We start from the raw sequence: 23,471 nt of genomic DNA, 5'->3' as shown, positions 1-23,471 counted from the left end.
CAAATATTCGGGTCTCTAGGTTCTTAGCGTGGTCTGTGTGTTGTGTCCACATCTACAAGGTCAGGGGGAAATATTTCACGTTCGCTTGTCGTTTTCCCTCCGTCTTCCCCAGAAATGACGTGGCGTTGATATACACACATGTCTCAAATGTAGGACTTTAAGATTGTTATTGGAAATATAACTTTGATATAGATGTGTGTGGATGCTATGCATCTTACAATGTGTGCTCCTTCAACAGCATTTAAAGCAAAGTGGATGTCTTTGTAATTGTTGCTTTGCACCTTAGAGTTGAGTGCATGTAAAGATACGTGACCTCAAGTCTGTGTCATTCCCCTTGTACTTGGCATAGACAACTTTTGTTTAATGAAGGGGGAGGGTTGCACGCCGGGCGCAACTCTACCTGCTGGCTATTGCATTGGATTCTACAATCCTTGCTGGCCATGACAATGTTGACCGATAGACTAGCGCCAGGTCTCTTTGTTGCCAAAGGTTCCGTGTGTGTTTGTTTGCTTGTTTGTTTGTTCGAGGCTGTAGGATCAGTTTCTTGACCTTGGGGGGAAACACTGCTTTGCTTGTCCTGATGTGGTCCTGACATCACGCCACTTTGCAGCCCTCACCCCTAAGGTACGACCAGTCTTTTCACTAGGCCTGCTGCTATTTTAGAAACATGCTCATTCCTTGTTGTTTTGGATTTTACACAAAAATATTACATTATTAAATCGCTATTTTAACTTAAAGTTAAATATTAGTGTTGAAAAAAAGTTATTGTCGACATGTGGATTATTCTAAAAGATTGGATTATAATACTTTGCTCATTTCAACATTTATGTGCGAGGTTGTGAATAATAAATACATGGATAGTTTTACACTTATTATTATTGTGTAAGTATTAACAACGTTATTACTACTAGATAATTATTGTAATTTCAGCTAATTATTTAAAACACTAAGAATTTTTTTAAATTTTTAAAAAATCAGTTTGATTGTAAAAAAAATTTAACTAAAAGACGACTCGCGTGTGTGTGGGGGAGAGGTTTAGTGCATTTACAATGTTGAAGAAAGGAGAAAAAGTATAATCAAGTGTTTTTTCTTTCTTATTTTGATGTCTCTAATTATGAACTTTTCTTGAAACACGCATGGCACTTTTTTCACTAGCCGCCCTTCTATTTTAAGTTTCATTTCTATGACCGCCTTACTTTTTAAGCCGGAGGATGTGAGAATGTTTTTAGAGGGTGGGCAGGTGTTATCTATGAACTAACTAATGAGACCCGTTGTTCCATTCTTACAGCTAAATGCAGAGGAGAGGCAATACAAGGACACTTGAATCATAACGGACATCAAGGTAGAATTGAGATAGTTTAAATCTCTCACTATTTAATGTAGAGATAGTTTAAATTTCTCACTATTTAATGTAGAGATAGTTTAAATTTCTCACTATTTAATGTAGAAGACTGTATGGATGAACACCCCACTTATATTTTACTCTATTAGTTTTATTTCGCTTGTAAAATGATTTCACGGGTTGTGATGCGCGAGCATGAATTATTCAGCTCTGAGATCTTATTGTTAAATCCACACTGGCCCGCGTGACTTGCCAAACTGGAATAATTCAGCTTGACCCTGCACATTAATATCGTCTGTATGTCACTGGCTGACCGACCTCTGACCCCCAGCCTTTGTAAGCGATGGCGCTCTTTCTAAGACGGCTCACGAATCTTTGTCGTAGCCCCTTGACCACACAATGCAGCGAAATCTGTCTCGTTTTTGTTCATTTGACCTCTTACCCTTATGGCGTCACCTGTCTGTCATTCACGTGCTCGTCTTCCGCACGCGCGTCTGCATTTAGCATTTCCCCTGCGATTGCTGCTAAATGGTATTGACTTGTATCTATCGTGTTGTAAATAGAAGCTAATATAATATTTCACCATCGACCTGCCTACATTTCTACCACTGACATCAACGTTGTCTGTGTTCTAGGCGGTGCCGGTCTCTTGTTGTCTGGGGAAGGTTAGAAGAAATCAATGACAAGAATCGAAAACCAGGTATGTCGCTCAAATAGCCTAATTTAATTATTCTTCCGGCGAGCGTTTTTCTGCCGTCTCACCCTATCTTGTCTGTCTGTGTTAGATCTAGTTATTTTTAATTTCATTTTTTAAATTAAATTTTTTATCATAAAACATTTTCCCTTTTTTATATAATTATACACTTAGCATTCTCAATTAGCTTCTTTAAGAAAACACTGCAAAACAAGGTAGTATTTGCCTGTATCGTTGTTAGGGTTATAGGCAGGGCCATGGCTAGGGTTAATGTCAAGATTGATGAGCAGTATTTTAAAAAATATGCTTTCCAAAACGACCAGCCGACAGTTTTAATTAGACCTACCAATATATATCAAATGTGTTTCGACAGTTATCAAATTTTTAAAAATTTATTTCAAGTGATGTCGTATTGTGCTATTTAAAACTAGTGTTATAAATGGTGAAGAGTGAAATGTTTCCTACTCGAGCCATTGGTGAAGTTCTCAGGCTCGGCGTTGTGTACTATACTATACAGGCGTTAAAGCTATGTATCACCCAGCACATGAGCAGTGGAGGTAAACACCAGATTACTCGGCGTTAGGGATTACATCTGTAACCCCGACATTCAGCTGTCACTCTGGTATGAAACCCCACGAGCCCACGCCTTTAGATAGGATTATATCGTTCACAAACTTATTTCATACATTTTGTTATAACTAAATACGTTTGCATCTTTTTTTTTTTAATATTGAGCAGCTTTATTTCTTTTAGACTTCAACGATAATCACTCGCTTGCAAATTCCAATATAGTGTTACATAAAATCCCTTAAAAATATTAATAAAACAACGATGAGTCACGCAGCATTATGTTTCTTAATTTGTAGATGTTCAATTCAAGTAAACAATACGTTTTATTCAAACAGTTTTGCTCTGCTAGCTTTTTGCTATTTGAACCCGCGGCGGTGTATTTTATCTGATTAAAATATACATCTCATCATAAACGTGGCGTATTGAAAATTAAATGATTAAGTCAGAATAATATACCCTAGTGTGGTTGAATAGTATTTGAGAATATTTTTTCTAAACAGTTATCTGAGTGGCTATTTCTGTCATTTCATACAATAGTAGTTTAGATTAGTTTTGGTATCATTTATTTTTTCAATGGGGACAACTCTAAATCCTCGCCACCACATTATTCTAGGTGGCAAATGAGGTTTTTTTCTCTCTAAGTAACAGAGTAAAATTTCGTCTATACTGTGATTACATTGTTAACTCTAGGTTAGTAATGTTTAACTAAACAAGCTACAGTCGAGTACAATGGCTAGAATCTAGACACGAGTCATTGCGAATAAGAAAAAGTAATTTTTTTTTTTTAAATACGATGGCCTGGACTGTGTTTACAAAACACATAAAAACATATATTCAATTCAACAACAACAAAAAAAACCCCACTGAAAATAGATCATCATCCTGAAAGAAAAAAATGTAGTTTAGCCTACTTATTAATTGGTTGCTCACTTCTCAATTAGCGTTGTTAAAAATAGATTATAATTTGGCGGACCCTGAGAAATCGTGTTTTGTGTTTGCTACTTAATGTCTGGGTGGCTTTATGTTCTAATTATATGCAGGTGATTGATGAAATCGTAGTTTTGGTTCAGCCAAGTTTCTCTTTTCTCCTTATTCCTCTGTAGCTATCCATTAAGCAGTCAGTTCCTCGACCTCCGCACAAGTTTTCTGTCGAGCAAATCTGCACGCCATTTGCATGTTGAAATAGCTAGAGTGCTTTTTAGTAGCCCCCAAGTTGTAATTCATTAGCGTTCGGTTGTAGACAAGTGTAACCTTATTAGAGAGAACATTTGTCTTTACCTGTTGTTTTTTTGTTGTTGTTGTTGTTTAGTATTGGTTGTACTGCTGATAGCTTTCAATACTTAATGGAAATAGAAAGTTAAGGCAATTCCATTACGATAGCTCAGTTTCGGTTTCTCGCTGTGTTTCTGTATTCTATGTCCAAGTTAAAAAAAAGTAGGTTAACTTTTTATTAAAAGCCGAATTGAAATTTCTTACTTTGTCTCAAAGTTCTTTTTTACGCTCCAATATCGGTCTGTTTGTGTTTTTAAGAATGTTATTCAAAATCCTCATATTCCTAAGCGAAGGACAATTATTTTTTAGCAACAAAAGATTTATTGTGGCTTCATGCTGAAAGCTTAAGCACAAATAAAATATCACTGAATAAATAATACTACGTTTGATAAAAAATATCTTGATACTTTTTATAAATAAATATCAGGAATTAACCTTACTTTTAGGTTAATGGACGGTTACACACATTAGCATTAATGTAAAATTTAATCATCTCCATTTTCTTCTTAGCATTCTCGCTAGCATTAACGGGTTATTACTTTTTTGTCATTATCTCTTTATTCACAGTTAATTGGATTCAATAATATGAGAAATGGATTGAATATTGAGAGTAATCAAAGAGCGCGTGAGATTAATTACGCTGTATTATTGGTTGTCATGTGTCAACGTTTGACGTGCGCCGGCTGAATCTTTGTTTTCTTGTGTCACGTCACAGGGCCTAGAAGCTGTGGCACAAATTGTCTTGAGACTTGTCATATCAGTTCATTTCCTATGTTTGTTCAACACTTCAACACTTTTTAACTCAACTTGATAACTTGCATCTCACGCTAGTTAAACAAACGAGAGTTCTGATTGGCAGAATTCTTTAGCCACACATTACTTTTTATGGTGTTCTCAACCACCAGTCTTAGATCCTTCAATCACAAATAAAGTAGAACATACACACACCAGTCTCAGATCCTTCAATCACAAATAAAGTAGAACATACACATTTGTATCGTGTGAATTAGTTTTAGTCCAAAAAATTCGATATCACTGAAAGAAATTCAAAATTGAACAATAGAGGATTTTCTGTTCGCCTGAGCTATAGAAATCTTGCTAATGTACTTTCTTAACACTAACTTTGTACATCCTATGATAGAGATATCAGTGTGAGGTATCAAATGTTATGAAATATATGGTTTCTGTGGAACTCAGGGGGACACGTTATATTTACCACCTTTTATTCTGTTATCACAGTACACTAGACGATTCAGTCCCTTGCTATTTCTTACATGTTAACTTAATTTTGTTGTTTAAAACGTCTTCTCTGTGTGTTAGAAACGTTCCGTGAAACTTGTACAGACCTTCTATATATAGCTATAGACCTTCTATATATAGCTATGTGCTTTTTATGTATGTGATAAGGGTACACATTACACGTTGAATGTCACCAAACAATAGGTTAGAAGCTGTTACTACATAAAGTTGTTGGGTTTATCGCTAGATATTGTGTTCGTCCGTTCTGCTTGAGTGGGTTTTTTGTGGAACACATTACACGTATACTGGTACCACGCCAACGTCAGTTTCTTGATCTAGAGCTGCTTTCGTTAAGTGGGGAAAATAAAGTGTTAGTTTGAAGAGACAAACGTCATAGCTTGAGTCGGTCGTTAACGGGCCACATAGCGTCAGACGACTTGTGTCGTGGGTGTAAGGCGGACATGGATTGTGACAAACCAGGAGTGGTTGGTTAGGCTAGCAGAAAATGTACAACGAAAACTGTGGTTGGGGGGAGAGAGGGGGAGGGGGTCCTTGGCTGAGAGAAAAATTATGACGAATACAAAAACTGTAGTAAGAAAATAAAGTTGTGCAAGAAAGCGAGAGGTAAAACGTGGTGTAGACAGAATTACAGATGTGTTGTATCATCGCGTCTTATTGTCATAGCCCGCTTACTGTCAACTGCCCATGTCATCCTATCTCTAGGCTTACACACCGTTATCTCCAGTCTGTTTTGACATTACCTTGCTAGGTTTTTTTTAACAGACAGTTGCATTCGTGAACACACTAGATCTATAAGATCTTATTTTATGGATACATTTATTTTTAAAAGTAATGAAAGCATATTTCTCCTGGATACTGTGTTGATCATTGTGTCGCCATCTAAATTAATGGGCATGTTTTGATCAGGATATCTTAAGGATCCCGGGAACGTTTCCTCGTGTTGTTTGCTTGCTTTTGATTGATGACTCAAGTGGCCTTTTTTTTTTATAAATAGCGTATTAGTTGAAGGTGAGTTCAAGTCATTTTTTTCTGATAATGCAATTATAGCCATTTATTCCGAATGATGTGGTTATTCAAATTCGTGCAATCAATGACAAGTTCTTGTATAAACATGGCGTTATTGTTTCCATGGTTCTTTCGTTTCCGAGACCAGACCATTCTTTCAAGTGCTGAGGTTCAAGATGCCCTTGTACTTCCGTTATTCTGGCCTGTGCTACTTGAACTCGTACATTGCATTCCCTCGATTATAGCTGACACTCATTTGTTTGTATATATGTTCAGGATGAAAGCTCTTTATTTATCTTGGGAGTATTTCAGCCAATTAACCTTTTTCTCCACATTTGGTTATAGCCCACATCTATTTTATAAAGTTATGTGCTAAAAACATACCTTTTATGTAGTAGCTTTTTAAAAGAATAAATCAGATGATAACGCTACAGTATTGTATTTATTTTCGAGTGCTGATTCTATGTCAAAGTAAATGGCCCAGTTTCTATCAAAGATAAGTCAATTTTCCCAACCAAAGAAGTGGGCGAAGATAGCAACGCTTTCCGCTTCCTGTTCCGACGTAATGCCTTCTATTGAGTCGTGTGTCACCTATTAACAGCGGCAGGAAATGAGCAGGGACCTTTTTAGAAGTGCGGCTGGACATTCTTCCTTCTACATCTATATAAAGAATTAAAGTTGAATGACGCAAATGTTGGTTAAGATTATTGCTCTTGTGTTCTTCCTTCCCCCCCCCCCCCCCCCCACACACACACACCTACATGTACCAGATGTGTTTTCGTGTTTACTGGAAGTTGATTGACCATTCATTAGCGCCTGGCAACATGTACAATTATACGGTTATCGTGTAATCTTTCAACCTTTGTCGAAGATTTGTTCTGTACTGTTGATGTTTTCTACAACAAAACAAGATACCGTATCTTATGATGTCATCGTTTGATTAGGCCTAGTTTTTGTGAGTTCATGTGGGGAATCTGCCAACCTTTTTGCATATCCGGGTACACTGGGCTGCTGTGTGTGGTGTCATTACTGTAGATCCTAGTGTTTTACTGCCGATATAGTAATTTGCTATGTTTAAGTGTTTAAAATGTAAGGCTGTTATAAAGTGTGTAGTTTCTTGTCTACACACTGTATTGTGTGTTTGTATTGCTTGTGAGTCAGCCACGGATGTTAAATATAGAAACTCGACACTTACGCTCACATGCCGATTGAAGTATTTTTCTCCAAAACTCACATGACAAGGACACGCAGACCTTATTAAGAAATGTTCAAGTGTATTGTACCAGCAATTCATCATGTGTGTCTCCCTTTTTTCAACCTTTCCTTTTTCAATATGTTAAAAAGAGCTTCTTAATACTCATAGAAGTAATTTTTTAGCCAATTTTTACATTGTATTTTCATCGTCTATCCCCTTCTTCCCTCCCCTAACCATCTCTAACTATATTCAAATACATTTTCTACGTCCAGTTTTAATGGATGAATAATTGTGATATATTTGTTTTCATCAGTTTTTTTATACTGACCACATAAACAGTTCACGAGTGTAGTTCTTGGTTGTTGTTTTTTTTTAAATATTATTTCACCGATTTTTTTCAAATAGTTACATTTGACTAGTGATTTACTTTAAATCCTGCGCGTTAGCCTCAGCACAGTATAGTGAGTTATATCCTGTCCGGTTTAAATGTATTGTTTTTACAATAATGAACACATTTTAAACACAGAAAATGGTCACTTCAAATAATAAAGGCAAAGTTGTTTGTTACAGTATCTCGGCACATTGATATTAAGTTGTAACATTCGAAATGTTAGGAATAAGCTCTCTCACCTACGTCTACCTGTTTTACCTTTTAGCCCAAGAAATTGGTTGAATTTTTAAAAAAGTTATTCCAGTCAAACTTGCAGCGCTCAGCACGTAATTGAGCGCTGTAGCTCGTGCTGAGGGGGAGAGCATCCACTGCTAGGCACGAGATAAACAGCGCATCAATAGCAGCCTTGTTGCTGACGTATCTTACTACACATTGCTTGGAGGGATGGATGGAAGGAGAGAATGATTTCTCTACTGCCTTAGCACCGTCTTTTCTCATACAACTAAAATATTTACACGCTGTGTTGGTAAGTTTACAAACATGTTGAGCGTGTGTGTACAAAGCTTTTTAGATTCTGATAGATTTTAATGAACATTAGAATAGCGTTGGAATATTTAATTTTGATTGTGTACAATTTGAGGACCAAATACCGTGTCACAGTTTGTTGTGTGTAGATACCTGAGGTAGGTACACAGTAGCTCTTACTACACGAGCCATAGTTACCTGGTGTGTACCTGTGCATCCTGTGCTTGAATATGTTGCCACAGGTTTACACAGTTCTAGATCTACATGCGGTAAGGCTTATCATGGGAACTAAGCTGACACCTACCCCCTTACTATCAGTAGTTCTATTTTGAGATTTTGTGGGATGTTTATTTTCGGTTCTTCTTTTTTTTTTGTCCTATATATTTGCCTGTTGTATATTCTTGGTTCCTTTTCCCTCCATTTTTCTTAGTTTAACCAGAGATAAAATTAGACCAAAGGATGTCTGACAAAATACAGAGAGGCCTTTCTGTACCTGATACTAATGGCGTTACTAAGTACTTAATTTACTGTTCTATGGTGAAATATTTATTTTAGCAGACTAACTAAACAATTATTTCTTTGTGGTTTAATTTAAAATTATCATTACATATTGTTGGAATTTAATCTGTAAGGATTATTTTAGTTGACAAGAAATGAACCTCATTGACACTGTTGATCACCTAGTATTTTGTCTGTTAATTACTTTGTATTTTTCTATTGAAAAAATTAGTTTATTTTTAAAAGATTATAGCACATTCTAATTATTCGTTGTTAAAGCTTTCAGATTTAATTTCAACGTTATTTATTTGTAAATTGTGCATTAGCGTGTTTTAAGTTCCGTGTAGCCACTAACGAAGAAGGTCTTGAGTTGAATGTTCTCCCTATAGCTGCAGGCCCAGTGTGTATTAGTTTATGATCAGCTCTTCACTCAAGTGCTGGAGCCTTACCAACCCTTGTCAAGAGCGGACACGTGTTGATGGGACGTGACGTCAATATAATATTTGACTTTGGTTTTATTGAAGCTATCAGACACCGTTGTCCCTACTTTGGCAGCGTTCTCCTCTCTACCTGTTGTGTTTGATCAGGATTAACGCTGCTCGAGCCTGGGGCCTTATACTAATAGTACATTAAGCTGATGGCTGTGATAGCATCGTGAACCACACCCCTGTGTTACAGGATTTGGTAGACATTCCACTCACTCGTCTGTTGTAGGCAGCCAGCTTGTTGCCTCAGTACAACTCGCTAAGTAAGGATGAGGCATTGTTTTTCTCTGCAAGATCAGACTTCACTGATCTGTTCACTTTTGATGGACGTTATTGGAAGGACATTCAACCAATCCACAGATTACAATTATCTATTGATGTGTCAACTCCTTTCAGAGTCCCAACTTGTATAAAATTCCTCAATGTAAACTTCCCCTGGACGGTATTGAACTTAGTTCCACATCTTGTACAGCTCTGCCACACTTTGGGGTTCTACGTGATTTGATAAAGCCTTGAATGATTTAATACACATACAGGCAGTAATCTGGTAGAGACGTGTGTAACATTTTAGGCTTTCCATCGATTTTAAATTCTAGAGTGACATCCCTCGTTTTACACTGGAATGGTCTCCCCTTTCCATCATGTTGATCTATCGTCCGATTTTTCTCCTGTTTGTGTGTTGGCGTGAGTGCGCGTGTGTGAGATCTGTTCACGTCAATGCGCCATCATCTCAAATGCTAACGGTAATGTCACCAGAATATTCTTCAAGACACACAATCCACGTCAACCGAAATTCGAGATGAAGAAGGAAGGAAAAAAGCTCTAGAAGAATAAAGACCGGTGGTTAAGGGAAGGATAATTTGGTTGGAACATCTCTAGAAAAATCTATAGCTTCGTCAAAGACTATCCTGTCCATTATTTTGGTTGTCTTTAATGTGAGCCATTGTTATACAAACAAGACAGCTCTTATGTTGGTTGTTTTAAAATGTTTGTGATTTTAAAATGCTATCTGATCATGGTTCTATAGTTTTCGTTATCATTACCCCACCACATTTAATTTTTTCTCATAGTTATATCTGGTTCGTTTTTCGCTCGTTATGTTATTAGTCAATGTTCGTTTCTCACAAATTCCTGTAGTGTTTTTTTTTTGTTGTCACTTATTTATGGCTATGTATTACTGGAAGCTCAACGAAAGGTATTTCTAGAAATGTTTATCCTTGAAATACTTTTCGGTATGTATATGTGCAATAAAATACAAAGCAACGAATGAGTTGGTTTTTTTTTTAATATATTAATATCATTCAAAGTTCTTTTAAAAAGTTATAATCTACTATAGCCTTGCTCTAATTTCTAAATGATATCTTAATTCATTATTGATGTTCCATCATAGCCTTGTCGTTATATTTGTATTTGACTGGTCATAGAGGAGTCTGTTTACTTTTGCGTCCACCACAAACTTGACAAATGCAAATAATACAGTGTGAGTAGGTTGTTTGAGGGGAACTCACGGGGGAACTGACAAATTCCATCCATTCAGGACTGGCGATTGTTGAACAAGTGTCACATTCGCTGGCCCATTCAGGAAGTGGACAGTCTCGACAATGTTAGTTTTACAATTTACTTTTGAACATTTGAGGCCAGTTGTCGCTTGTGTGGAAGATTGTGTGGACAAAATGTATTAGGAGGTGGTGTATTGGGGCGGCGTGATTGCTGAGATAGATGAGCTCATTCTGTACTTATCGCCGTCCTTTGACGTCTCCTGTGTGATGGCAATTACCGTGGTACGCGGAACACACAATGCTAAAGAGCAGCGAGATTGGATCCTGTAGACAGCCCGGGTAGTTGTTTGTGAAAGCGTCTGGCTGGAGACTGTCTTGAAGACAGACAGCTTTGTGTGTGAGCTCTTCTCGCTAGAGACTTCCTTGATGGATGCCTTGCCATTTTATCTGTGATTTAACAATGCCCTTTTATAGTTTGTTTTGTGCATTGAGAAGAGTTATCGCTCCATGAGCCGCACAAGTGACGACACTGATTACAATGAATGATTGAGATATTGGACGGTCTTGTTTGTCCATGCTTATTCCAATCCCCGCCCACTGGGCACGTGACAGATGTATGTAGCCTCCTCTAGTATTACATATTTGCATTCATTCAGTGACCGAAATGTGTGTATCGATCTGTGGCTATCCCTCCTGTATCATGTCAGTCCCCACTCAAGAGCCTTACAATGGCCAATAGAGAGCTGATGGGAGTAGGAACGGACGAAGACCCAGGAAAATGAATCCAGCTCGCGCTAGCAAAATTAGCCATTAAACTGGCTTCCCTACACATAATTCCCTTCACTCATTCAGGCTTGTCTTATCATAGTTGATTTGATACTTTTCCTCTTCGCGCTAATGTTTGATACTTTTTTTTTAAAGACTGAAATGAGATACTGTTAACCTTAATACTTTAAAAAAATATATCTTTTAGAATATGTTTCAGTTTGTCAGTTTTATGTAAAGAACAATTTTCTATTTTGTCTCTAGCATTATATTAAAACATATCTGGCACATTACTCTAAAGATAGAAAATGCTTCAGGTCATAAATTGAAACAATGAGAAAATTATGGCTGGGGATAATTGTTCATAATTCCACATATATAAATCGCTATAAACGGTTTGCCTAAATTACCTTTCCAACAAATGGTGTGTTTTTTTCTTTGTCTTTGAATTTTCACGAACGATGTCTTCGTGTATTTCATTTCAAAAGCACAGTGTTAAATTGAAGTTTATATATTGTTATTTTTTTGTTTTAACAAAGTTTTAGTAACATCTTGCATGGCTGATTTTATAATAATGTCTTTGTCTTGCTCAGACTTCATTGTAAATAACCCGTTCATGTGTGCTGTTTGTATAGATGAAATATCCCGAGTTGTTGAGCTCATACATTGTAAAATTGTGGTCTGTAATTATTGACCCACGCACGTCTAAACCACTCTGGAATAACTAGTGTACAAACAAGAAAGTAGTGTATGTTGTTCTAACCATCCCTCTAACTCACATGTGTTTCTACTTGTACACGTATAATGACTTTATTGTTTTAACACTTGAAGTCTCAGCTGACTCATACACCATGTGAGGGTTGTTTTGTTTTTCTTTCTCGAACACACCAGGTTCTTCAATTAATGTATACCAAAACTACTTCTTTTCAATACAACATTTGTATATTTGCTTTAATGATCTATTGATCGTATTATAGAATATACTCCAATATTGTAGGTGTGTGGATGGGGGGGGGGATCTCAGGTGAGATTTTCTCGCTACCTGCTCTATTCCTGTTGAATGCAGATAAAATCGTCGTATTATCATATGACAACTGTGGCATTCAAGACTGGTGCAACGACTCCACCCACGAATCTGTTTGCGTCAACAAACTGTATCCAACAGAGTCATTCCATTTGAACAGAGAAAATCAGTCATGTGATCACGAACTGGTCGTACCCTTTTCTTACACATGCGTGCGTATGCACCTGTCTGGTGAAGCCCCATCGATAAAGTAAGATAGCGAGTGGTAACACTTCTTCGGTAGATCTGTTTGGTTGCCCTCAACCCCTGGTCATATTTACTAGCTGACTCACTAACTGTCGTGTCTGTGGGGGGGGGGGGGGGGGGGGGTCATCTAATATACAAGATAAATACTTTGTCATCTCACTAAATGAGAATTATCAAGGCTTGTATTCTGTCACGTGTTCACATCAGCCTGGCGTCGTCCAGGTTTCCTGAGGGAAGGAATTATATTTCATCGTTTTGTTCTGTTTGATCAGCCTGTGTACACATGGGTTCACTCAGTTCAGAGGTTAAATCGTATCTTCATGGGTGTGTGGCGGCTCATTTTCACTCCGACAGCTCAACTTGGTTTAGTCAGTCTTCATGTATTGCAATGTCATCATTGATTGGAATGTCTTAAGCTGCTTAGCGAGAGGATAATCCCTTTTCGTTTTCTAATGGAATCGCTCCTTTTGTTTTCGGTAAACTAGTACACATTATTCAGTAGTTGGATTGTTTAGATATTTGATAGCTGTAATTGTATAACTAATCTACTCTGCATAGATGTCTGAACAGATACCACACGTCCCAATGATGGTGTGTATTGATTGATCAAACAATGATGTATTTTTTTTGTTTGCTCGCAGCTAAGTCAGAGGATCTGAAGGTGAGACTACCCCAGCCCCGTGTAGAAGTAACTAGAGTGCTAGGCACACAGACTTAGTTCATCATTTCATCGGAAACTGTCGCTCCACCCAAGCCATCACGTTGGAGGGAACTAAAAACGCCACCAAGACCATGGGACGAAAGAAAATACAAATCTCCCGTATTGGAGATGAGAGAAACAGACAGGTGAGCCCCTTTAGTCTATGGGAATATATTGTGTGCTCTTACAGTAGTCTACATATTAAACTAAAAGTTGAATTAACTGATAAAAAGTACATACACCTGAAATACCAAAGTATTGGTAACCACATGGGGACAATGATTATTTCAACGTTTTGTGTGAAGAATAAGTTTCCAGGTGTATATGATGAAGAGCTGTGTTAATGTGGAGATGAAATGTTGTAGCTAATAAAGGTTGTTTACTTTCTGTGCAGGTGACTTTCACTAAGCGTAAGTTTGGTCTGATGAAAAAAGCTTACGAACTGAGCGTCCTGTGCGACTGTGAGATCGCTCTCATTATATTCAACTCCTCCAACAAACTGTTCCAGTACGCCAGCACAGACATGGACAAGGTCCTACTCAAATACACAGAGTACAACGAACCACATGAAAGCCGTACAAATAAGGATATTATTGAGGTATTTATTGGCTACATCAATCTCTGTTATCTATCTGTTAAACAGTCTAAAACTTCAGTGGTTAACCTTATACAGGAATTGAACATTTCTCGTAATACAAAACAGATGGCTATTTGTTTTACCTTCACTAGAAATAGTATAATTTAGGACTGAACTGCTGATATTCTACAAGTAGGACATTGAATGACATAACTGTATGTCTACTAATGATGGAGCAGACAAAAAGGCTCAGAATATTGCTTGTGGATTGTTTGTACTATTCATTTAAGCAGAGACTACAAAATAAATTTAATGCTTAATTTTTTTAGAATACTACCATAGTTTTTTCTTGTTTATACTATTGTACTCTATCTTATGACACATTTTCTTATTGCTTATTGTTCTAATGTCTGCTGACATTAACTGTATATCAACCATCCAATGGGCATGTAGGGGAGGGTAACTAGCCTAAAGGTTGTACCCAGTAGCGAGTGTACAGTCTCCTCCAACAATTTTATAGTCTCCTCCAGCTTATCTGCAACAGGCAGCAGGTTATCTTTAAGTGGCATCTTTATATGCTTCCCCTCACCATTCGCTTTGATACATAACTAAGGTACTTGGCCATTTGAACAGATCGCTTCAGCTCCAGTGGGCAACGTCTCACCAAATACGATGTTCTTCATCTCACCAAATGTGATGTTGTTCAGGGTAAAAAATTTGCTTTAATCAGTGCAGTAGGGGGGAATATTTAATAAAAAAACTCATCTCCACAATAAATACACACAGAATTATATTTTAAACTATGGTAGCTTTTCTTTATTACATAGGTACAAAGTTGGGCTGAAATGTGCGTTATTTATATTGTTTTGAATTGTTCAAACTTCTTGAAGTAGCTTTTGTTCAACTGAAATATAAGATCATCAATTACAGTATAGAGCAAAAAGCTCAGGTCACTTATTCCAATGTAATCGCTCCCAGCTTTCAGTAAAGAAAAGTTTGTTAGAAAATTACAAATTCAACAGGTGTGGTTGTATATTTCTTTGATAATGCTCACCCTAATTATGCCAGGATTTGTATTACAACAATAAGTGGAAAACAACATTCGCTATCTAATCTTACAAATATTCCTTTGTTAGGGGTTCATTTAATACCACGTCATGCATTTGAGCAATACTAGCTTCTTTGTTGGTTGTTTCTTTCTTCTTTGATGCATCTTGATCATAAACACGACTGTATGCAGACTGTACAACTGTCCATGTATGTAGAGGATTAGATGGACGTGAGGGAGATAAATGCCTTACTGCTAGAAGTTATCTATCATCTGTTACTTCATGTCATTTTTTTTCCTTCCGAGACAACTGTATCTTTTACATCCAATGAAACTGCCTACATTTTTCAACCAACGTATCTGCCTGCCTACATTTTTCAAACAACGTATCTATCTGCCTACATTTTCAACCAAGTTATCTATCTGCCTATATTTTTCAAGTTAAGTATCTGCCTACCTACATTTTTCAAACAACGTATCTTCCTACATTTTTGAACCAATGAAACTGTCTGCCTACACTTTTCATCCAACGCAACTCTCTGCCCACATATCTCAGTTGTCTAACAAACGGCACTCTGTGCGCCGCCGCTGTATTCTACCACGTGAACGCTCGCTTTGTTCCAAGTTTATCTGTTGAAATGTGACTTTTTTCTGCGCTCCGGCGATCATTGATGCTGGTCAATCCATCTGCATGTTGATCTCCCCGCGTCCTGTAAACGTCAACACACACATCTCTCATGTGTACCGCTCAAACAACGGGCCCTTATTTCACAAGTCTAGATCCCTTCAAGGGCCCCACAGTTCCTGAACACTTGACGCTTTTGTTGTTCTGGACAACTTTGTTCATAAAATAAAGGGTATATTTGACTTGCTGAGAAATATATCCACATACTCTTTGTTTTGAATAATGTTTTTGTTGTCTGGCAGTATTGATTGCTGATGTGATCTTTTTGCTCCATTGTTTACATTTTTTTTTACATTTACTTAGCACCAATTAGATAAAAAGATCAGATTTAATTAAAATCTAAGTAGTGATATTCAGTCCTATAAAACATTTGGCTAAAACGTCAGTAGTTACCGTTATCCAACCCGTTATCCGCTATAAGAAACACATTTGGTAGATTGGTATGTTATTGAATGATAGGACACATTAGTCGAGTATTAATGGTGTAGCATGCTGGGTCTTTAGCTCTGTAAACAATGGTTCAGTAGGAGGCTAATTCATTAAAGAAACTTGACCACGACGCGGACTACATTTTTTTGTAGAACATGTTATTGTGTCAGCTAAAGTACATGTTGGCACAAGATGTAGCGTCTGTCGAGCCGTGCAGTATGAATCCATAGATCTTGATGCCGGAAGTTGTACCTAGGTGTAGTCTCTTAACTCTCATCAGCCGCATCACGATTCGGGACACGGCTGTTGGGCCTTGTTTTCTGGGCTAAACATCTAATGTGGAACATACACGCGTGCTGTAGCTGGTATGTTTGGGGGGTAACAGAAAACATACACCTGTACTGATGGTATGGTTGAAGGTTTTTAAAATAAGTACCTGTAAAGTGCCACTGTTGTATTGTGTATCAATAGAAGAAATGTGTTAATTTATGTTCGATGCATCAGATAATTTGGGTGTCCGTATGTAGAAATGATTTTATGAATGAAAACGTGTATGTGTAGCATCGATGTTCCGTGTGTTTTACGACTAGAACACACAACAAATCGCTGTGCTGGTTTACCCCGTGTGTCTACCAGCCACGCTGCCGACCGAAATAAACACAAAGCACCGGCGAGGTTGAACTGTGTATATTTATATTCTCTGATGTAAAATTAGCCGTCCTTGGAGCAGAAAATAGCAGTTCCCCTGTTGAAGTGGGCCAAACCAAGATTTGTCTGGGCTAAGAAAAACCGTCAGGGACGGACAAAAATATCTTCACCAACCCTTCACAGCTGTAGTAATGAAACTCAATGTGATGATGCCATCGTTTCCCACGGTTGCTGCCGGAATAGTTCTCATAATGAATCAAGGTAGATTTGCTGCTTATCTTAGACTCTGGCAGGCGTTGGCTTTAATGGTGAGCTCACTCAACACAACATGGTGTTACGCTCATAGAAAATGATCGCTTTTAAATTCACACCAGCTGAATGCCGAAACGAAATCAATAACTAATCAGGTCAAATCACTAAGGTTTTACATAGGCGATGTGCTTTAGTGAGCTTGACATCTAGCACAAGTGCCACTGTAGCCCGGGGGCATGCCTGTATTAAGAGCCCGACTTCCTTTACTGAAGCACTACTTTGGTTTCTTTATTAAACATAGAATGTGCTTGTCACAGGAACAATAAGCCCACTGTTTTATCATCCCATATATGAAAACCTCACTCCTCCTTTCTCTCTCCTTCGCTTTTACTAATAGTAAATAGTTTGTAGCTTTGAAGGCTAAGTAGGCGTATGTATCGTTACATACGTATACATACACGCCTACACGGTCTTTTATACAGTTATTAAATTTACAACAGTCTCTTGATCTAAAAATATTTTGAGTAATAATAATTGAGTGTATCTGTGATGGTTAAAAGCTATCTCAGTGTACATAGACATGTATCTGATGTAGTGTAGTATGTTATTGTGTGTCCCTAGGATATTGTATCTGCGGCTTATTGCGCCCGCCTGATGTCTAACCTCTGTGCCTATTCCTCTTCCTTGGCCTCCTCTCACCTTGGTTGATCGTTTTCTTGCTGGCGCTACCTGAGTTAACCACCTTTACATGTGCATCCCTGCAAATGATATTGAATTTCTTGTAACATTCTCTAGTTGAGAAAACCACTCGGGTTGCTCGTCTCAAATGTCGTGTATCAAGAATATGCTTGGATTTTTTGCTAGTTTTGTTCTTAATCGATTTATTCACTCCTTCTAGAAAACTCTCTTTTCCAAAATAGGCACGGCTAAAAATAGAAGTTGGCGTGAGTTGAAATAGCTCAACCCTGACTCAGACGTACCTGTTGTGTTGTGGCTTGCCGGGTCACAGCGCCGTGTTCACCGTGTGTACAGTGCCGGTGCTCACGTCTGGCACCGCTGCTGGTCTCCGGTCCACGGCTACCTTTCTTCACCCTAATCAAGCTGCTGATCGCTGTCATATATTATTGCTTGATGACATGGCTAGGGTGTTTTACCCAGCCAAATAGAATGTTCTTATTTCATTGTTGAACACGTTACAGAACTTTATTGTCAGATCATCCAACACAATTTAAAACGTTAATAACACTGATTAAACTTAACCATAACCTCAAACGTGATACTGGCGATTTGTTACCCGCGTGTAGGGAAATGTTCCTAATGTGTTACCAGCCTATTCTCAGCTTTGTCCATCTCCCAGCTCATCCCATTCTCTATCTATGACCCGTCCACTCCCACGGAAAATTGTTTGAAGCCTTAAGATTCTCTAAATTAATGATTTCAGCAAGCTCTAGGTTCTAGATCTATATCTTTTCACTAGTATAATATAGATCTCTTCTTGAAATGTTATTTAAAATAAAGACTATGTAACTAACATAATAGAATTTATGAACCCAAGATTTGTTAGGCTGCCATTGTTCTCAAATCTAGAATTTTCTGGCGATGATGTGTGGTTGGTTTCAAATTATTTTCGAGTTATCGGCCATGGCGCTGTTCGGTTTTTTCCCGCCCACCACGAACTATTGATTCTTGTTTGCAATATTTGTCGTGCGCAGTACTGTAACAACATAACCTCTAATAGCTCTGATTATTGGATCAGTTGGTTCTTCTCATTTACATGTTTGAATATGGACTCACTGGTTTGCTAAGGGCGAGAACTTGCGGCGAATGTTAGGTGGTCTCTCACCGACGTACAGTTGGAGTTGGCTCCCGTTATCTATCTCACTTTTAAGGCTTTTTATATTAAGGGATTAGAATTTATTTTTATTAATGGCTATATGACTGGTTCGTCATTCTAGATGATACAGATCTTTTTTTTATTTTTTTAGATTTCTCGGCGTGATCTTGTAGTTGGTCTTCTAAAATAGGAAGAACATTTCCCAATGTTTATATGATGTGGCCTTTACAGTGTTTGTATGGCCGAGTATGCCCATGACATTTGTATGTGTATCTCCCTTGCCATCTGTCTAGCTGTTGAATCACTAGGAGGATCTTGATGTTAGGACACAACAAAGGCTCTCTAGTGTAGAAACATTTATGTTAGCCAGTAACACAGTACGGGCTGTTTGTGAACAAATCTCATGTCAATAATATCAATAGCTTTCAAATGTCTTTTCAGAAAATTGAAATGCGTGCAGGGAATAGCATTGGCGAGCGAGAGGGGCCTTCCTCTACACTCACTGTTCACCCTTCTTACATGGTAATTCTACTGAGCCACACTATTTGGGCTAGTTGGCTGGACATAACAGCCTACCCTTGTGTAGATAAAATAACATTTCTATAGTGGCCATTGTCCAAAGGCCTGGTATTTTTGTAGCACAGCTCCTTAAGAATATAATTAAATCTTGTAACTCTGATTAATGTAGTTGTTGTTATTAAATACAATGATGACATTAGTCTTTAGTTGAAATTATGTGGCTCAGTAAAACTTGTATATAGCCAAAGTGTATGAACATTGTATCTCTATTTGTGGATGTGAACAAGGTATTTGTTCACACTGTTCCCCCCACAACCCAACCCTGCAAGTGAGTGGTATACGTGTGGCCCAGCAGCGCTGCTAATCCCTGTGTCCAACCTTTTGTGTCATCTGTGCTGTATACTTGTCTGTGGAGCACACCACAAGCATATTTTCACATGACTTAACTGCCTTGCTTTCATGTTGTGGCCAGTCTCATTTTGTTTTGGCCTTTCCTCTCACCAACCATTCTATTTGTGTCTAATATATTGCAATATTTCTTGTCTCTCACTCAACACTTGGACTTGAGAAACAGTATCCATTGTTGAAGCTAGATCAGCCATCCTACGTACTTGTTACACCACTTGTTTTAAATCTGAAGGTTATAACTAATGAATTTAATGTTATCAGCCTTCATGTGTGTATGTTTACAGCTATGCATTTTAGCACTGGTATTTTACAAACATTTTCCTCATTTTAGGAAGGATAGTTTACCTTCCATTTGTTTTTATCCCATACAAAATTAATATTGATAGGTACATATTAATGATTGATATCCAGCAAGTTATATTAATTTAAAAAAAAAACATTGTTAAACTCTAAAAATAAACAGTCTGAATTTAAATATAATTTATTTTTTAAAAATTTGTTAATATTTTTGCTGTAACTTAATTGTACTGAGGGTACTGCCGAGCAAAAGCTTATCTCATTAACAAAATACTTAATAAGTTCAAAAGAGATTTCTAATACTTCTAAAGCAAAAGAGAACTTAATTTCTTCACCATTTTATCCTGAACAATTGACCAATGTTTCTATGAAGCCCATCCTTTTGGTGTATTATTGATCAGTTGATAACATGTAAGGAAGCAGATCTGTTTTGTGTTCATGTCTTATGATTAACAAAACCTGGAGCTGTAGTCTGTTCACTTGATGTTTTACCTTACATGTTTTTGATGATAAGACGTTAAGCAGATAGGTGTAAAGCTTTATACTGTGGACAGGTAAAGTCACTTGAAATGAATGGGAATTAAAGCAGTCTTATCACCACCTCAAGGACAATGTACATAGTGGCTTGGTGGTCCTCTATCAGGGAGAAAGAAAAAATTAACAATGCCATTTTTAAATCACTATTATCTCTCTTAAAAATATAGTGATATATCAGTTCTTTGAATTGATTCATTTTTTTAAACATGCCCTCAATTTAGAACATGAATAAATAAATTGTAATGCTCATTCTGGTTAATGCATCATGTTGTTTTTGTTGCTTAAGGTTTGATTATATATACAAGTACTGCTTTATATTATTATGGTAGACTTAATAATAGATACAATAAGAAAAATTGTGGTCACGTTTCTCTAGACCACAAGCTGTTTCAGGATTAAAAGTATTTTCATTGAAATGTATGTTTGTGATAGGGGCAATGAAATATCTGACTTGGTTGTGATGGAGGGAGGGGTTCAAAGGATTGAAATATCTGATTTTGTTGATCAGGGTTTAAAGGATTGGTGTCTTATTTGTTTAAAAAGTCTGATTTAAGAATTGTTATAGTAGTATCTCACTGTACTATTGCCTATTTTACAGCACACATATTATTTCTGTTTTTGTTTTGAAACTTGAGTGCACAATAAATCATTTCACATTTGGACATTAGACAAAATCTATATGCGGTTGAGCATCTGCAAGTGAAATAGTTTTCTACTAAATTGTTTCAGTGTTTATCATCCATTACAAATGTTCCACTCAAGTCTGTCTTGCTTCCATCTAAACAGTTATTGATGGAGTTGATAATTAGACATGAGCTGGACAAAAAACATTGATTGGGCTTGTGGTTTACCAGTGGTTTTTTTTTTTAATTGTGTCTTGTGTATTGTGATACAATTCATCAGTGTAGATAGTGTCTTGATGTGTTGTGTTGATTGCTTTGTTCCAGGCCCTGAACAAAAAAGAACATAAAGGCTGTGAGAGCCCTGACCCAGTGGACTCAGATCCCTACAGCAGTGGCCTGCGTGGGGAGGACAAATATGATCGCATTCCAGATGATTACCAGAGGGTCATGCAGCAAAATGCTATGAGGGTAAGAGAAATACATCCCATTAGCAGTACAATGCTTGGGTTAAGTGGTTCACTATAACTGCAGTATGCTCCTCAAACAGTATAAAACACTTTAGTATTCCCATTTTAGTTTTCCGTCTTTAATACCTCGACGCTTTGCAGTAGAAATAAGGCATTTTCTACCTCTTTATTTAGGCAGAGTTCATTGCAATATAGTGCAGCTTATCTAATCTTCACAACTCATATATACAACTATACATCTTTATACACTATGGACATAAGCCTGTCTTAAACTAAATAAAGCATTAGCCTTCAGCAATACAGTAGCTTTTAGTTGAGCCTAATTTCATTTGAATTGCTTCAACAATGTGTAATTCTTTAATACTGATCTCCCATGTATTTGTTTATTCCAGCATTCAATGCAACAGTACCACAACCAGGCCATGCAGATCAACATGCCATTACATGGTGGAGGTGGCATGTACCCCTCACCCCAGTCTGGCCTGATGCCACCCACACCACAACCACCTCATCACAACCACATGGCTGGATCACCTGGATTGTTGCAACCCCCACAAGTTTTAAGTCCAAGACCTCATTCCACAGGTACATGATAAATTACCATCTGAACATCAGTCACTGACAAGATGAAGCTTACACCTGTCAACCCAGTCAACACTAGATAAAAACTTGGTGTAGGAGTAGTTTGATAGAAAACAAATTTATAGTTTATCATAATATGGGGATTACACTTAACTTTCAGATATGTATATATACTACTGCTTTACTTGAACTCATTGTGACTTTGTGTTTGCACCAGGTGGAATGTCTGACCACATGAGCCACTCTCCCACACCTAATGGATACCAACAGCGCATCTCTCCCTGCAGTTCACCAGGGGGCCTGTCCTCACCCAACATGATGATGCACAACGGCAGCAATAATATCTCTCACCACAAGACCTCACCTAATGTAACACCTTCACACACACCCACCCCACAACAGCTGCGACCAAGTACCAACAACATGCGCATGATGGGACCCACTCGCCCAGATCACTTAAGTGTGCCTGAGGTAAGAGCTCTCACATTAGCTTGTACTTGAACAAGTTCACTATTAGCATGACAGTCTTTTAATTTGTTTTATTTGTGGCTGTCGTCAGAATCGTTCCCCAAATTGCTTGACTCCTGGGATGTCGAACATGCACAATATGGGATATAACCACACTCTCAACTCACCTTCCTATCCTCAAAGTAAGTTTTTTATTAAATTCCGCATAGTAAGCCTAAATGTCAATACATATAGTCATTGAAATGCTACAAATATTTTATTGGTCATTATTTGATTCTTGAATTAGCTTGGATAGTCTTCAAAAGAAATATATTATGCTTAACCATAAAACTATGAATAGTTATATTTAATTCTGCTTGTTTTTACCTAACAAATGTATTACCTTATGCTAGTATAAGGTTAACATTCTTTAGGGTTTATTTACTCTAGGATTTTTTCACTAAACTTGTGTATTTGGTTAATGATAAAATTCTGCATGGTAATGTTTTATTTTACAATTTGACAGATGATTTTTCACTAAGTAACCAAGAAATGGGAAGTGGAAATATGGGTTACAACCAGTGGAGCCAAGGACACATGAATTCTATATCACCTCAAAATTCTGGGATGGTCTCACATCACAGGTA

General features: G+C 37.5%; 1 protein-coding gene across 9 annotated transcripts in view; it reads left to right on the top strand.

Moving 5' to 3' along the window:
- The window catches only part of LOC131935741 (myocyte-specific enhancer factor 2A), a 39,654-nt gene that overhangs the window by 11,382 nt on the left and 4,801 nt on the right, over positions 1–23,471 (top strand). For 3 of the 9 annotated variants that reach the window (XM_059292374.1, XM_059292372.1, XM_059292376.1), the window contains 9 exons: positions 1,289–1,342; positions 1,978–2,042; positions 13,413–13,617; positions 13,866–14,069; positions 21,653–21,796; positions 22,188–22,380; positions 22,595–22,848; positions 22,937–23,027; positions 23,351–23,468. In XM_059292374.1, the coding sequence (XP_059148357.1) occupies positions 13,564–13,617; positions 13,866–14,069; positions 21,653–21,796; positions 22,188–22,380; positions 22,595–22,848; positions 22,937–23,027; positions 23,351–23,468 (1,058 nt within the window). In that variant the 5' untranslated portion in view covers positions 1,289–1,342; positions 1,978–2,042; positions 13,413–13,563. Of the gene's footprint in view, positions 1–613; positions 625–810; positions 883–1,288; positions 1,343–1,977; positions 2,043–5,684; positions 5,742–5,767; positions 6,147–7,994; positions 8,256–12,979; positions 13,248–13,412; positions 13,618–13,865; positions 14,070–21,652; positions 21,797–22,187; positions 22,381–22,594; positions 22,849–22,936; positions 23,028–23,350; positions 23,469–23,471 lie in introns of those variants that run through there. The other 6 variants (XM_059292373.1, XM_059292377.1, XM_059292375.1 and 3 more) reach the window with 6 other exon arrangements.

The sequence above is a fragment of the Physella acuta genome, unplaced genomic scaffold (genome assembly GCF_028476545.2).
Source record: "Physella acuta isolate Inbredline_101_S28 unplaced genomic scaffold, ASM2847654v3 ptg000156l, whole genome shotgun sequence".
Lineage (NCBI taxonomy): Eukaryota > Metazoa > Mollusca > Gastropoda > Physidae > Physella > Physella acuta.
This window is presented reverse-complemented; position numbering and strand designations above follow the sequence as displayed.